Raw genomic sequence first — 17,325 nt, 5'->3', positions numbered from 1 at the left:
ATTTACAAATTTTATATCGATAAAAAGCTCGTGAGATGAGGAATATGATACTGCACTCATCTTGATCCAAAATCCTCACCTCCTTTATATTTTGGCTAAATTTGATGTTGATAAATCTCTCAACCCTTAAAGAATTTCAACAAAATGAAGGTTAGATTCAAGCTCAAAGGGTTTAAAAAGGGTGAGTACAAGGTATGGGGTGGGCTGAAGTGGCTGGAAAATGGCCAAACTCTTGTGAAACCCATAAGCTGCTATCGTCAGCATCGGAAGGCCGATCCCAACACATTAGGTGGCGAACGGCCATGGGATTCTGAGGTTATATCAGAAAGTTAGTGGACAAAGGCCTTGTCTAGCACATGTAGATGGTTTTTGCTGAAAAATAGATGATTCCGACAAAAACCCAATTTGCTGTTGGTGGGTCATTAAATGGGTTATGTTGGCTTGATTGTCTCACAGTTCTGATGGGTTTTGGGAAAAATGGGTATTTCCTATTTTGTTTAATGACAGCATGCATCCCCATAAATATATATAGGTTTAGGATCCACTAAATGACAAAACCCAATACTGGTTTGGACATAGATAAATATTGATATTTAGAACTTACCAAAACCATAATTTTTAACCATAACTCAAAATTATGCATGTCATCTATCTATAAACTCATATTGATGAGCTCTACGTTATAGTGTACTAGTAAAATCAAAATTCTTGACCAATGAAAAGTCAAACTTAGGGCCTACTAAAAATCTAACTGGTGAATCCTGGTCAAACCAAATAAAATTTTAATTCTAATTTCTAATTTAGCAATGGGTCATCACAGTTATTTTATTTGTTAAAATCATGGAGTTGATGGATATTAATTTCTCATCATATGAATTGTGAGAACAACTATGTTTTAGGGATAATTTGAATTTTGTAAAAACTGTTTGATAAAATAAGAGAACTTTCAAAGAGTGAAAATGAAATCTTAAAATAAAAAAATTTTAAAAATAATTTTTATTTTCATAATATTTAACATGTTCACTCACTGAGCTCATCTTATAATTTTATATTTCTAAACAGTTCCCCCAAGCCTTAGTTGACAGTTGATGCATATTATGTTTATGCACCATTTATCGTAACCTTCATTTATTTCTTTGTTTTGTATCTCCATTTTTATTGCATTTCTGCTACTGATATACTTTCCCTTTCTACACTCTTTTAAGACTACTATTTATGTTGTTTTATTTATTTTTAGACTTATTTACTTCCTTTAGTATGCTTTGGTATATTAACCAAATATGTATGCTTTCATTTCTATTTTCCTTCATCTTGGATTGTGTATTGGAACCCTTGATGGTTATGGTTGTGATTTACAGAAATTCCATTAAAAGTATTTATATTTTTCTATTTTTATTGTTAGGTTATATACAAATTAACAATGAGGTTCTATTGAACTTTTAATACTGGTTTAGTGGGGTTTCTCTATGCGAGACAACCTCTGGTATTCAGAAAGGACCCTAGGAATGGCCATGTCATTTCAATAACCACATATTTGCTAAAAGTTCCAGTCACTAAAAGCTTCCCCAACAGCACTTTATTAGAGCCACTTTCTCGATCTTTTTGTTTTGCATGGAGGTTAAGAGATCTGAGATAGTTTTGAATGATCATCTTTCCCTATGTCGATCCATATTAAGAGAGAGAGATGACCAACTGTAAGAAAACTTGGTTTCAAAATGAATTAGCAAGTTCTTAAGGATTACTCAGGCCGCCATGGTAGAGCATTTTCATGGATAACCCATTGTTAGCACGAAAACTCTTTTACATAAACGGAGCTAATGGAGGAGTTCTTTAAAATGGAAAATAGAAAAATTAAAATTAAAATATCAATAAGAGGCTTTTCTTTAAAAAATTTATTTTTTTTCAAAGACATTAATACCCTTCTTTGTTGGTTTTATTTTCATATAAAGGGATTTAGATACCCTACTTGCATTTGTTTAATCCTTGTTTATACTTGCTTTTTAATCTTAATCCTTCATTTCTAATTCATTTTAATCTAATAGCTAGAAATAATGACACATTCACTGAGGGCACATAATTTTCACATGATTATTAAAGTTTAACACATGTGCAATACATGTAAGGTTTTTGAGCTTTTGAGTGGGTATTGACATTGTGGACAAATAGACATGGCTGTCAAAAAACCAATCTAATTCTTAGGATATGTTTGATTTATAGATTAAATGATGAAATAGAATACGTATTCCTAAAATTTTGATATATTGAATTTTTTTGGGCTAATATATTCTAATGGATTCCCAATTTTACCAAACAAGGAATGATTATTCCTTTTAAAAAGTTCAAAATCTGTATTTTCTTAAATTAAGCAATAGAAAAATACGTTATTTTCTTCTTCTTTTTTTCACACTTCCAATTTTCTTTTACCTTTTTTTTCTGCCACTTTTTTTGCATCTTTTTTCATTATTGCTACCAAATTAAAGAATATGAATAATTATCCTATTCTACCTTTTTTTTATTCATAGAAATTACTAATCCTTATTTTTTAGAAATTGTCATTCTTCCAACAAATATGACCTTAATTTTTGAAGAAATTAAATAAAACAATTAAAACTTGTTGATAAAATGAAGGATACTTGGTTCATTTCCCCCCCAGAACTACATATGTTCTGGCACTTTAATCCTTGAATTTTTTTTTTTTTTTTTGGGTACTTTGGTCCCTGAAATGTTATACCTTTGGCAAGAATTGTCCTTAAAACTTATTTTTGTCAATTACCTAACAATTTTGATCACTTGTAGGTCTCATGAGGACATTAAGATGTATAGTAGGGGCAAATATGGTCTTTTCACTATCTAAAAAAAAAATAAGGAACTAACGTGTCAAATCTTGTGTAGTTTAGGGGCTAAAATGTCAAACTTTATGTAGTTTAGGGGCATCTATGCTAATTACCCTGCTTTTTCTTTAGGTGATTGGCGTTTTTTTCATGAATTTTTTTTTTTTTTTTTTAATAAGGTTGGTTCAATGACATGAGATTTATTAATTTTGACAAGAGTGACATATAATTTGTTATCTTTGAAAATTAATTGCTTGACTTAGGTACCTTAGAGTAGGAGAAAAAATTCTTTTTTTTTTCTTTTTTTTTTTTGTTCTTTTGTATTAAAAATATTAATTAAAAAAATAATCGAATTAATTGTAGTTTCTATAAATGTAGATATGGGGGGGCGCACCTTCAATTTGAAGGAAAATAAAATAAAAATGCACAGAAATTTAACTTTAATTACACAATTGTTTTAAAAATAAAAGACAAAAAAATCTTAAAGGACTCTTTAGGTAATCTTAGTCTTTATCACCCATGGGAATGAGGCTATATATATATATATATATATATATATATATATTCTCTCATCTAGAAGAAACCTATCTAGGACGGTTCAGGATAACTTCACATAATACATTGTGAGACAGTATACTATCGCGCAACATATATAACATTGTCTTGGGCCATTCTAGACAAATTTATTCCAGATGATAAACAAATTATATATACGTAGTCCTATTTTCGTGGGGTAGTAGAGACCAGGATACCCTAGGCGTGTTGTGTGGAGTGTAAATTATATTTTAAGTCTTACAACATGTTACATGAAATTACATTGCTTAAGAGAATTATTCTATACATGTACAACGTTTTGATCTATTGAGAATATAGTTCCCAATTTATGTTGGTAATCTAGATGATCGTTACAAGTTGTTGCTCCTTGCTCAATTGGGATTTTCTTATTAAATCATTCATTGCCATATCATCATTATGTTGGGACCATGTATCCAACAAATTATTGCAATATATATATATATATTTATATTTATATATATAGTTTGGCAGAGCCAAGATTTAGGAATAGTTAGTATAATGTTTTCTAAACGAATAAAGCTTAAAAATACAATACTCTTATTCCAGTTCAATAACTCATCAGTAATTACATAATAATTAAATATTTTAGCTTATGATATTGCAGAAAAAAAAAAAAAACTTATGCATTATAGTATTAAATCATATGACACTTTAGCTCCTGAATTACACAAGATTTTGGTGCTTTAGTCTCAATTTTTTTTTTTTTTTTTTTTAAGAGTGTACAAGGACTATGTCTGCCCCTTACTATTTTTTTCCTATTTCTACACGTGACACGCACGTGATCAAAATCATCAAGGAGTTTACAAAAAAAAAAAAAAAAAAAAAAAAGTTTTTAAGGATTATTCTTGTCAAAGATATATTAGTTTAGGGACCAACATGTTAAAACAAAAAAAACTAAGGACTAAAGTGTCAAAACATATATAGTTCACGAGGAAATACGCCAGTTATCCTAAAACTAAAAGAAATTTTACTCTCTAGGTTTAAAGATGACTACAAGTCAAAGATGGCATGTGAGGGGAACATTGATAAGATAAAACAAGCTAAATGTGCACCCTTTCCTTTTTATCCTCTCGTTGCCAAAAGTCAAATCTTTCTAAATTTTAAAGTCTTCAACTTTGTATTTTATATTGTTCTCAATTTTGCTGAAATACCCATCAATTAAAGTAGAAAAAGAGTAAATTCCATAATTAGTTTTTTTTAATCTATATTGCCATTTATAAGTCTGTCCTAAATTTTTTTTTTGTCATTTTAATCCTCAAATTTGTTAAAATGTGGCACCATTGTTTATCCATTTAAAATTATATACTTTTAAGGACCAATTTATAATATAATATATAATTTGGAATCAATTTGTAACACCTAATATAATTTGATGATTATATCACATTTAATCATCAAATTATATTAAACATTATATATTAATTCTCAAACTATATTTTATGTTATAAATTAATTTCTGACATAATATTTGCATGTGTATTTAACGGTAGATTTTGGATAGAGTAAACAATGTAATATTTTAAAGAGTTTAATATTTAAAATGCTAAAAAAAAGAATTATTTAGAAACTGGTTTATAAATGAAAGTATAAATTAAAGATCAATCATGTAATTTAACTAAATAAATAAATTGTTCCATATGTCTAATAATGTGAGTGTCCTAGCAACCCTCTCATTTTTTTTCCTTTTAAATAGATTCACAGAGAAATACATGGATTTGGCTTGGTAATTGGAATATTCTATTTTTCTTCCCAAAAAATTATAGAAAAAAAATGGTATGTTCTTTGGCATCGAGGAAGTCGATTTAAACCTAACAAGAAAACCATGACAAATTGGTAAAATTGTAGTCTTGTTTTCCACAACATCCTTGGGGAACATAATTCTTCCATTTCATTTTTTTTTTTTTTTTTTTTTCGCTTGACGTAGGTTGCTTATGCACGCGATCGATGCTTCCATTGCAATATATCGATTTATATACAATTATCCAAAAAAAAAACAAAAGCCCAAAAAATTCTCACGTGTATTGCACACGTGTTGTATTATGGTCTAACAACCAAATGAAAGATTAATCAGTAAAATATTGACGACGATAACAAAATGTAAGTAGGACAAGAGAGGCTTTTAAGAGCGAAACAAAGAGAGAGACTAAAACCCAAACAGTCACACAGTCACAGACATCATCATCATCATCATCAATTTGAATCTGTTCGGAGGCGCCTCTACAACTGACGGAGAATAGAGAGATGCCTCTGCGCCAAGCCGTACGAAGCTTGATGAGGAAGCGAATTCGTATTCCTTCTCAAATCTTCTCTTCTAGTGACAGAACAACCTCCATAGCTTCTCCCATTTCCTTCTTTGGTATGTAATCGCAGTCCCTTCGTTCTCTATTTCAATTGCATTTTCCATTCCCAATCTCAGCAAATTAGCTAGGGCTCCATTTCTTTTTCTAAATATATCTATATATATATATATTTATTTATTTATTTATTTATAGAAGATTTAAGAATTTGTTTAAGCATCTCAGCTGTAATCTATTTTGGCAGATGGAATGGGATTTTCTTATGGATATGGTCCCAAAGGAGGATATACCAGGGATCCTCGTCTTTGGCTTTTTCTATCTGGGAATGCAGGTTACTTTTGTTGACACTTTCTTTTATAGATTTTTGTTTTCTTTGATTTCTTATTTTGTCATTAATATGTTTTTATTTTTTTAATTCTTTTTTATTTTTTATTTTTTTGTTTTATTGAACTTGAGAGAAATGATTTTTTTTTTAATTGTATTTTTATTTTTTTGGTAATTTCTTATACTTTGCAAATTGAATTTGATAATAATGTATAATCGGGTTGCCTTGATACACTGATACTTTATCTGTTCCATTTTCCTTGTTAATTCAGATAATCTGCCAATTCTACCCAACCAAGCAAAAGAGTGTTAAAATTTTTATCTACTCGTTAGCTTGATATATTTGAAGCTTTTGCTTTTGGTAAGGGCTTGACTGAAACCATAGAGACATTTTCTAATTGAGAAAATTTGTGAAGTCTCGGAGACATGGATGAAAACAGTTCATTTTCATCTCTAAGTGCCCTCCCAAAATCTAATTGAATCCTCTTTTGCCATTGCTAACTTTCTTAATCAAAAAATAAGGACAGCACTTAGGTATAAATTTTAATGGAGTCTAAAAGATCATTGAGTCACCGTATTAGAAACCAAGCTGTTCAATTCATTAGGATACTTTTTTGATTACCCTACACTACAATTACTTATCAGTAAATATTAAAATTCTAACAACAATTCATTTTTGTAAGTAATTACAATGTGCTCAAGTTTTGGTAAGTAATACAAATTTAGTAAGCATACATCCACAATTCATTTGGCTATTTATAATTTCAGATTATGTTCATATTTCTGTCCAAGTGTCCAGTTCAAGTTGAATTAAGCCAATATTTTTTATATCTAGCTTGATCTACATATTCTCTCCCTCTTAAAATTATTGTCCCCCTTATGAATTAGCATCACTTTGTCAAATACTCATGTTGACTTCTACTGTACTCTTTTGTCGTGTTTGAGAGACTGAACTTCTGAAGTCAATCAAGCCGTAAGGATTATTCATGTTATGTGCTTGTGGGACTAATTGAAATATACGTGCAATGATGCTACTAGACATATGGTATGATACATGTTCTGGAGGGTCTGCATTCTCCGCTGGTGCTACTTACAATGGTAAAAGATATATATTGGTAACTATCTATTGTGTATGCAGCAATGCTACTTGGGATCAATACCAACCCTGTGTTAGCTAAGGAGGCTTCACTTGAAGAAAGATCTGAAAATGATGCAGAAGTGGCTGATATAGTTGGGTTACGCAAAATAGAGGATGATTCTGTGAAATCCAATATACATACAGCTAAATGGAGAGTTTTTACAGATAATGGGAGGGAATCATTTATGCAGGCAGGCATTTATCGCCTATATGCTTTGTTGTTTTCTTTCTTTTTACTATATTACATAGTTTGTTTGTTTTTGTCTCAAGTTTTTGCCCTATTTTGTTTTCAGGGAAAATTGGAGGAAGCTGAAAGGTTCTTCTTTTCTGCACTACAAGAAGCTAAAGAAGGTTTTGGGGAGAAGGATCCACATGTTGCATCTGCATGCAACAACCTGGTAGATTCTTGCCTTAAATATCTGTTAATGGTCATTTTGTGAACCTTTCTTCACCTGAACAAATCATTAAAAAATATCTAGAAAATATATATTTTTCTTGAATGGGGCAAATTTTTTTCAATTCTCAAACAAGAATTGAGAATGGTAAAGGTTCTTTACTATTTTAATGGAAGATATGAAAATTTACTAATTTTGATGTATAGGAATGTTTTGTTAAGGTTGGGCTTCTTGAGCTTGGGGAATAATTGCATACTAAACTTGACATTTTCCAATCTTGTTATTAATATCAGGTTATTGTTTCAGGCAGAGTTGTATAGAGTAAACAAAGCATTTGATAAAGCGGAACCACTGTATTTGAAGGCCATTGACATACTAGAAGAAACATTTGGTCCTGAAGATATACGGTATACTATGATTATTAAGCAAAGTAGACAAAGTATCACATATTTTGACCTCGTGAAAGAGTCCTGATTGTATTTTTTTGTGTCAAGTTAGTCTATCAGGTAACTAAATTAACTTTCTTTTGATCAGTCTGTTAGGTAACTAATATGATTTGCTTTTATAAACAAATAAGCCTTGATGGAATTTTGAGTTCTCTAATATTTGATGCATGGTTTCATAATTAGTTCATTCTCTCAAATGCCTTCTTCTCTAAACTATGCAATTTAAGTTTCTTCTTGATTTACGAAAATCTGCATGCCTAAAACCTTTTCTATTAATTTGTCCGCTCAATATTAAATTATCTAATGCTTATCAACACCCATGTTAGTCTGACATCATTTCCAAATAATTTATCTCGCTCCGACACATTTGTTTTGCAAAAAAAATGAAATTGATTTAAAAGTGAAATAGGGACGAATAGGACCTACAAGAATTATTTGACCATATGTACCCATTTTAGTCCTTATTCTCTTAGTGGTTGTGCCAATTCTTCGATATTGGTGTTCACATTCTCTTCAGTACTTTTTGTTCTTTTTATAATATATATATATATATATATATTTAATTATTTGTTTTTTAACAAAAACGAGTTTAGCAAATGAAAGTTTGTAAATATATCCCATCTTTTTCTTTCATATGTAGGGGAAAAAAAAGGGTAAAGAAAGAAAGAAAGGATTCCCTAAGCTTTATTTTACAGAGTTGGTTGAGAATCCACTTGTCCATGCACTATATGTTTATTTTTTACAGAGTTGGTTCTGCCTTTCACAACCTTGGGCAATTCTATCTTGTGCAGCGGAAGCTGGAAGAAGCTCATACCTGCTATGAGGTGATTTGAATAAGTTAATAACATATGTGACTCTCAATATATTTCTTCCATGTGTTTGGTAACTTATGCATTTAATTATTTCCTATTTGATTTTCTTTCCATGTATATTATATATGTTGTAGTTGTTGATGTTAATGGCCCCATTGGCTATGAATGTAGTGATTGATTCTCTTACGCAATACTTTATATCCGAGTTATCTTTTCTATCAAAAACTTGTGGGAAATTACATTTTTGATATTTAGTTGCCTTGTTTAAGTAGCATTGTGATTGCTGATTATTAGATTCTCTTACGTTTATAGAACATTTGACATAGTTTAGACATAGTTTAGTTCCCTTTCTCTTGTAATGCAGCGGTGGTCGTCCGTGTTATTTTACCATTTTTCATTCAATCAATAACATGTACGAAAATTATCTATTACTATGTTAAATATGCGTTCTTGGGCTTGTATTCTAACAACATAGTTGTTGTGACAACTCAGCAAAAATATTTAGTGATGGACACTAATCTTATATGCCATTGCTTTATGATTGATTTTTTTAGTAGCTCTCAGTTTTACTTTTATGCGCTTTGAATTTGGGCATTTTACTATAATCAGAAGATGATTAGAATTAAGAAATTGTGATTTTGGCAAGTATTATTGGTAGATTAATATTTTACTTCCATGATTCTTTCAAAATGTTTCTGTTAATGTGACTGACAATTTATGTTGCTGTTTTCCCTTTCATATCTGCTTTTTGATTCATGGACAGCGTGCTTTAAAGGTATGTAGTTTGATTGTATCTTCAATACACGCATAAATTAAATTGTCAGCATTCTCAAGTTCTTACTTTAATGGTGAATCACCTTATGATATTCAGATAAAGGGTCGTGTTCTTGGACTTAACCATATAGATTATGCAGATGCTATGTATCATCTTGGAACGGTACTCTCTTGAATCTTGTTTTAAGTCGTATGTTGAGCTTCCATCTCATGTGGGTTTCTATGCTATTGTTTTATCGCAATCTTCAGTGTTTTATGTGTTAAAAGGGAAAAAATAAATTAATTATACATATCCTTCGCCCTCCTACAAGTTCTTTGCTCAATTAAATTGCTAATTGTTCTTTTTATCATTAAAAAAGAAAAAAAAAAAAAAAAGAAAAAAAAAGAAAAGAAAAGCAAAGAAAATTGCTTCTGTTCAATATAATGTTGTCAAGGTACCATCCCAACTATGAGTATCAAGTGAACACCACAGACATATAACACTCATCATGTGTAGACCTGAAGCTTAAAGATACCTAATTCCATGAAACAGTGATCTTTAAAATCTTTCTCATCATTCTTTCTAATTTATGACAAACTACTTTTGGAGCTTCAAACAAAGAAGCATCTTTAACCATGAATTTTTGTGGTCTAGTTAGACTGCTTGACTCTATTGTAGCATTAGCTTGTTAGCTTGAATACAATGGGCAGGGGCCAATACAATTTCGGCTGTGAAATTTTATGACGTGATGAAAGGCATTTTTCAAGGAAAGGTAATGAGAAGTAATACCTGACAAAAGAAATTAAGTCGGCATGAATCTCTCTCCCTTAGATCAGTAAGCTCTCTTTAAATCATCTAATTCATGATTAGGAAAGTCTGAATGTATGTGTCTGTGTCTGTGTCTGTCTGTCTGTTTCTCTCTCTCTCTCTCTCTCTCTCTCTCTATACATATATTTATAAATCCGATCTTCTTCTCTTGATAGTTGATTGTCATTTATTATGTCGACCATGGACATCATTGGTCTTCTGTGAAAGGACAATTGCTTGTGCTATACATTTTTTTTACTTCATTGTTTCTTCAATAAATCATATAATGTTATTGAAACTTGATCTATTTTATGTTCTTTCGGAGTCTTAACGATCAGTATCTTGCAATGCTAAGGCCAAAACAAATATAAAAAAAATCTCATGCATAAATAGTTTTTCCTTTGAAAGTTTATGTCTTATATAGTTCAATGTGACTTTTTATGCAGGTCCTGTATCTCCAAGGAAAAGAAAAAGATGCTGAGGCTCTTATTCAGGATTCTATCAGAATACTAGAGGTGCAAAGCTAGGTTGCTTAACTAGCACAGATTTTGGCCCTTCCTTTTCTTGTGCTAAATTCAATGTCTTTGATTTTCTAGGAAAGTGGTCATGAAGAGTCAATAATGTGTATCAGGAGATTGCGATATCTTGCACAGGTTGTATTTTATTTCACTCTATTTGAGCTGGATGATTCTTAAATTTTTGAACTTGGAAATTTTGCTGAATCTTTTGTCCTGCAACTGATTTTAACTGAAATTTCAATGCTGTATGAGTGATTGTTTATCAGACATGAACACTTGTATAGAGGACTTTTGATTGGGTATTTGATGGACCATGATAAAACAACTTTGTTAGAGAGTAAGACTTCCTCATTTGTAAAGTTGACTCACTCATCTATATTGTGTAATTAAAAATGCTAAACTTATAGGAGGGACGGAACAACTATATTGTTCCTTCATCATATTCTGAAAAAAATACAACAATATGTAGGCATACAAGGAATAGAAGAAAAGAGAATCTAATAGGAAAAACAAACTGTGCAATACATATACAGCTAAAGGATAAATGGAACAAATTAGGAATAAAATCCTAATTAAATAAAAGAAATAAAACCAATGTGTACTCCTCCGGTGATTCGGCCAGAACAAGAAAACAACAATCACCACTTTAAGTCTGGTGAATTTTCCACTTTTCCCCTGAAGCTGGTCCCAAACCTAGTTTGTAATTGGATCGAATGGGTGTTTTACCAGGTTTATTGGCTTCATAAGAGGGTGTTTCACCAGGTTTATTGGCTTCATAAGAGGATTATCATCCTCCATTATCTTCAATAAAGTTTAGTTTTGTATCAATAAGGAGAGAACAAAAAAAAAAAAAAAAAAAAAAAGGATTGGTGGTGTTTAATGTAAAGGTGATAAGCGATACCTCTTTTCCAATCCAATTATATTGTTCTTGTAACAGGATGATTTTGTTAAAGGGTTAACAGATTTCTTTTTGCACCTTATGTGATTAAGTTAATTCGCCTATTTCTTTGGTTACTGGAACTTTTAATTGCATTTGAGCTTTCTCATATTCTTGCCTATTTCCTTCTTCCTTTAGATTTACCTGAGATCCAATCGTCCAGGAGAGGCTGAGAATGTACAGAGAAAAATCCTGCATGTTATGGAATTAATAAAGGTTGCAATTTTATTATCTTATTCAAATTTCTCTCTCTCTCCTCCTGTCTCTTTCTTTCTTCTTCTTTTCTTTTCCCCTCTATCTATCTCTATTTTTTGTTCAAAAGTTTTTCAGTCATATTGCTGCACACTTGGAAATACTAGATATTAAATACTGCAAACATAGGATATATAAATCATAGAAAAATACTAACCTTCGTTACTGCTTGTAAAACAGGGATGGAATTCTCTGGACACCATAATTGCAGCAGAAGGATTGGCTTTAACCCTACAATCAAATGGGAATTTAAATGAAGCACTGGAGCTTCTTGAAAGGTGAAAACTGAAAAGTGTGTATGATCAATAAACGTGATATTACTACCAACTTTCTTACTTTTAATCCTTGCAGATGTCTTGACGCTCGAAAAGTCTTACTTCCTGGTGATCACGTACAGGTTTATTTTTCACTCAACTGACTTGTAAAAATATTGCTGCCTTATTATTACCTATTATTTTAAAGGATAAAATTCTTGATGAAGAGAAACTCACGAAACAATTTCCTTGCATCAATTGCAGCAATTTATATCATTTTGATGACTTGTTATACTTGGATGCATTATGATTAGATCTTGTCCCTTTTCTATATATATTTTCTTCAATTTTTTTATAAGAACCATAACATTATTTAAAAGAACAACCATAGAATGCATTAAAAGAGAACAAACTAGCCAAAGATCTCAACATATTGTTGATGATATTTTGTTTTTCCTGTTATCAGATAGCTGCCAACATGCTTCACATTGCTAGGTTGGCAATGCATAATTCCAGCAAACTGAGGAAGGTGGATACTTCGAAAGCAATTACTGAGCTTAATAAGGCAAAAGATCTTTTAACGGATTCCATAAGGTTTGTTTTCTTTTGACTTTCTTAACCTTTTGTGTTTCAGAACTAAATTTAGATGCTGTGTATAACTCTTTCTGTACATATTTCTTTGTGCTATTCCCTCTGGGTGTAGATTGAAAACTAATTTTGACCTATATGCAATATATTGCAAAGAAAATTGTTCGGTAATGCAGAAAAGGGAACAATGTTAATGGAGAACATAATTATGGAGAGTCAGGACTTAGCTTTGTTGATTGCAGTAACTGCTCCATTCTATGTGGATAAAATATTTATTGGATTGTCAAAATACTTTGGCTTAACGTGTTGAATTTTTCGGGGGCAATGGGAATATTGGAAGAATTTTTTTGTTTTGGGTAAATAATTGGAAGAAACTAACGGACTTTAACTTTTAACTAAGATGTTGAATATCATAAATCAAGCCAAGCCTAATAGAGTACTCAATAAAGTCTTTAACACTAAATATTTTTCTGAACCTACAACTAGCCTATAATTCGAAATATTCTTGTTTATCTTTTTTTGAGTAACTTATCTTGGAAGAAGTAATGCAATGGTAAGTTGACATGATTTTGCTAATGATATGACCATTAGAGTTTATCTTTCTCTTTTATAATTTGATATCATTTGTAATGTGCCTTTTTTCTTTTTCCAATATAGGATAGCATCCCTTTTGTTAAATAAAGCCATGAAAGAAAATAGAAAAGTGCTAAATAATGGAGCATCTGGAGAAACTAAAAAGCATCTGCGTACAGCGTTAATCATATTGGTCAGTTCTCTTTGTTTGTGAGGTATCTAATAGTTGTGATATAATTTGATTCCTTTTATGTAAATTACTTTCTGAATCGGGATATTTTCCCCTACAATAATTGATGGGTTCACTTTCTTGCAGTTGCAATCACTTGATGCTCTTGGGCTTTTGGAGATTGAGAAGCAAGAGCTGCAAGAGTTGAAGGTTGGTATTAAATAAAGCTTTTTTCTTTTGCACGTGTAAAACTTGACAAACCCAACCCAAACCCCCCGTCCCAGATTGGTATGGGTTAGGTTGTTGGCTGGCTTGGTAACTTTAAGATTTTTGGGATGTTAGTTGGCCATCTTCTATATTTCCTATAACTTGTCAGTATGGTATCCCAGCATGTTACCCCTTGCTGACTCAGAGAAAATTTTTAATTTTGATGACTTTTGTTACCTGTACACATATCCTAAGAGGAGTAATCATCTATGCGCTTGGATGAGTTAAAAATTTTTTATGGCCATATCTTGCTTCCTAAATTTCTGCAGTTTGTAACCAGTGCATATAGGCTTGTAGAAGCTGAACTGATATAAGGCTGTTGTTCTTCGTTGTGGTTATGGTTTTGGTTTTGAATATGCTTTGAATGCATATATTTTCGATAGCTTTGAGTTGTTTTTGGATGTCCAATACCTTTATCACATTTTAATTTGTAGAACACAGCATGGTTGGTTATGCTTTATGACTTGAAATTGACCCTCGACATCAATGACATATCAAATCTGTATGTCTATGACTATTATTCTCTCAGGTTAACCTATTATAGTCTTACACCTTGACAGGATGAGCACTCACCAGTTGAGGCTGAAAATGCGCTTTTGAGATGCATTTCTGCTTATAGAGAGGTATGGTTAAATAGTTTTCATTTTGCAAGGCTGTGAGTAGCATTGGCTTTTACAGTCTTTACTCTTTTTATTTTGTTTTTTGTTTTATTTATTTAGCAGAGAAAGGAATTTATTATGCATTCTTGTAATTGCATGTTCTGGAAGCTTTGTTTATAAATATGATATGTCTCATATCATGTCAAGTTAGGATTGTAATTGAAAGTTTAAGCTAAAAGAGTTAACATATTTACTTTTCATGATTTCAGCAAAGCTTAAAAATATTTTGATATTTCTAATAAAAGATTTGTATTATTTCCACATTTCAGTGAAATAAGATTGTCAAAAAATATATATTAGAAAAAAGGGAAATGTTTTTGTTATTAATTATACTATTAACTTATTCCTGAGATTTGATTTGCTATTAAACTTTTTGACTTAGTTTTGTATTTATTTGGCAGTTTGGAACTGAAAGCTCAATTTCTGATACTCATGAGGTCAAGGTCGAATATCTTTCATGTCTAAAGCATTTTTCAAGCTTAATAAGTGATAACCATACTCAGAGGAAACATCAAAGTCAAGGAATCGATTTTGAGGATCTTAAAGGAGAGATAAAACGCCTTGAAGTTGAAATTTCTCATCGAAGACAAAGAAACTAAAAGCTTGGCTGTATCGATGCTGATTTTTGGTTCCACCTGTGGTAAAAACTACATTTATAACAAAAAATAAATATATAGTATGAATAATTTTGTTCAAATAAAAGACATCACACAACATAAAGTGGGCGACATGCATTCTACCATCTTCAGTGGGATGTCTATATTTTTCTTTTACATTCTACGAGTGTTGAAGTGATGAGTTTGTTGCCCATTAGAAAACCCATGATACGTATGAATTAGATTTGATCTGGTATTTAACAGATTAGGCTTCTCTCCATTTCTATGGAAATGGAGGGAGTCGAGTTAGATGGATAATATAATGCTATATGTTTTAAACAAATTTGAACCACTGAATTATTTTACTTGCCTAAAGTATGATTTATCATCATTAATAATTTGATTAGTTTTAGGAAATAAGTCATATATTTGATGGTTTATATATTTATGATTCATTTTTTTAAAGCTCTTGGTTAATGTTAAATATAAATATTTTCTAAACTAATACTAAATACAAAGTCCAAATTATTTTTATACATATGAAAAAATTTAAAATATACTTGTGGATAAATTCCTTAACTAATCATTTTTTTTAAAAAAAAAAAAAAGAAAAAAAAAAAGAAGCTACGAAATAGTGTAAATCAAAATATTTTTACTATTTTTTTTTTCTCTTAAAAGAAATTATGAAGTTTTTTTTACTCATTGAAGGTTGATACATCCTAAACATCTTGTTATGGTAGTTTATATTCTTTTAATTTAAATAGCTACTACTGAAAAAAAAAAAAAAAAAAAAAGGGCTGGCGTTTATATATTAGTTATAACAATATTTTCTATATCATTTACAATAATGCCTCTACATATTTATAATAATTATTTATATCTACCTATGGAAAAGCAGGAGCTGGATCCAATTACTACCAAAAAGCTCCAATGAAGATGAATATTTCACTTGAAGGAGTGTGCATCTGTTTGTTGGGTGTTCTTCTGTCATGCTATTTTGAGTCTATGATTTTTTAGATATGAGTGCAAGTAATTTATCAACTAAATCAATTTCACTTAACTAAATTATAATTGTATTTGATTTGAAAACAAAAGAATAATATTATTGATATGGTTCTTTATTAAAAAAAAAATAATTCTTAAAATAACATAGAAGGAAACAAATGTCATTTAAGGTAGTTAGAAGTTTACAAATTTGTTTACACAAATTTATTTATTTTGTCATGAAAACATTTAAAATAGTTAGATTTTTTTTTTTAACTTATAAATACATATATGATAATAAGGATTTAGACATCAAGAAGTCATTCAAAATTCAATTCTTTTATAAGATTGCAATATACCGAAGTTTTGCATTAGAGCTAACTTCAAATTTAAAATATGGTTCAATCCATTTGAGGTTCCATAACTTTTAATTACAATCCTTTGGTATAAAGGAACACCTTTTTTTATTCCAATTATATTTTAGAAAAAAAAAAGTTTTGAAAATATTTTACAACTATACTAGGAGGAAATATTTAATCGCCTACATACCCCTTTTAAAAATCAAGTTATGGTAGCTCTTAGGAAGATTTTGTTGTTTGTTGAGAAAATTTATAAAATTTGGATTTGATTTGAAATTTGAATTGCACCCAGAGTTAGATTAGGTTGCTTTCGTATTTTTTTTGTAGAATAAGTTGCCTATAGTTCATTGAAAATGATTTTGAAATTTTAAAATACATTTAATTGTAGACTAAGCTGCCTACACATCCTTTGCAAAATCAAATAAACTATAATTTATTATAAAAATTTTTAGAAATTTGGAATTTTTTGATTAATTTATAACCTAAAAATATTTGCTTAAGTTATTTGATTTGAAAAAAAAAATCATGTAATTTTAAGATATATAAGAAATCCAAAGATTCTAAATTATTTAATCCACTTAGATGTCTTTCATGGAGTCTTAGAGAGAGAGAGAGAGAGAGAGAGAGAGAGAGAGAGAGAGAGAGAGAGAGAGAGAGAGAGAGAGAATATTTATCAAATCTCTCTTTAAATTGTTTATAATCTTTATTAAATATTTATTTACTTACTTTTTTCCTAAGGCTTTTGCTAAGATATTTATAGTGCTGTGAATGGGTATTATTTTAATATAA

At 30.3% G+C, this 17,325-nt stretch overlaps 1 protein-coding gene across 6 annotated transcripts; it reads left to right on the top strand.

The window, feature by feature from the left end:
- The first annotated feature begins 5,478 nt into the window (after positions 1-5,478).
- LOC107417286 (uncharacterized) lies at positions 5,479-15,370 on the top strand. Of its 6 annotated transcripts, none has more exons than XM_016025900.4 (18): positions 5,480-5,763; positions 5,949-6,035; positions 7,167-7,357; positions 7,460-7,564; positions 7,868-7,968; positions 8,753-8,831; positions 9,583-9,594; positions 9,691-9,756; positions 10,827-10,895; positions 10,977-11,033; positions 11,974-12,051; positions 12,268-12,365; positions 12,439-12,484; positions 12,808-12,935; positions 13,587-13,695; positions 13,819-13,881; positions 14,499-14,561; positions 14,999-15,370. In XM_016025900.4, the coding sequence occupies exons 1-18, from the start codon at positions 5,649-5,651 to the stop codon at positions 15,194-15,196; spliced, it is 1,665 nt and encodes a 554-aa protein (XP_015881386.2). In that variant the 5' UTR covers positions 5,480-5,648; the 3' UTR covers positions 15,197-15,370. The 6 variants fall into 6 exon arrangements, 4 of the variants coding, with proteins under 4 accessions (XP_015881386.2, XP_048328166.1, XP_048328167.1 ...); XM_048472209.2 differs by having other exon boundaries at positions 8,648-8,831; XM_048472210.2 differs by lacking the exon at positions 5,480-5,763 and adding an exon at positions 6,301-7,073 and having other exon boundaries at positions 5,950-6,035; positions 8,648-8,831.
- Positions 15,371-17,325: the final 1,955 nt, after the last annotated feature.

Source organism: Ziziphus jujuba, chromosome 4, assembly GCF_031755915.1.
Source record: "Ziziphus jujuba cultivar Dongzao chromosome 4, ASM3175591v1".
In the NCBI taxonomy this organism is placed as follows: domain Eukaryota; kingdom Viridiplantae; phylum Streptophyta; class Magnoliopsida; order Rosales; family Rhamnaceae; genus Ziziphus; species Ziziphus jujuba.
Note: the sequence above shows the minus strand (reverse complement) of the source record. Positions and strands in the feature narration are given on the sequence as shown.

Bases quoted from the DNA above. Each gene is read 5' to 3' on its own strand.
- LOC107417286 (XM_048472209.2), top strand. From the start codon at position 5,649: ATGCCTCTGCGCCAAGCCGTACGAAGCTTGATGAGGAAGCGAATTCGT. The intron at 6,036-7,166 runs GTTACTTTTGTT...TTGTGTATGCAG, and splicing joins TTTTCTATCTGGGAATGCAG to CAATGCTACTTGGGATCAAT. The intron at 12,485-12,807 runs GTTTATTTTTCA...TCCTGTTATCAG, and splicing joins TTCCTGGTGATCACGTACAG to ATAGCTGCCAACATGCTTCA.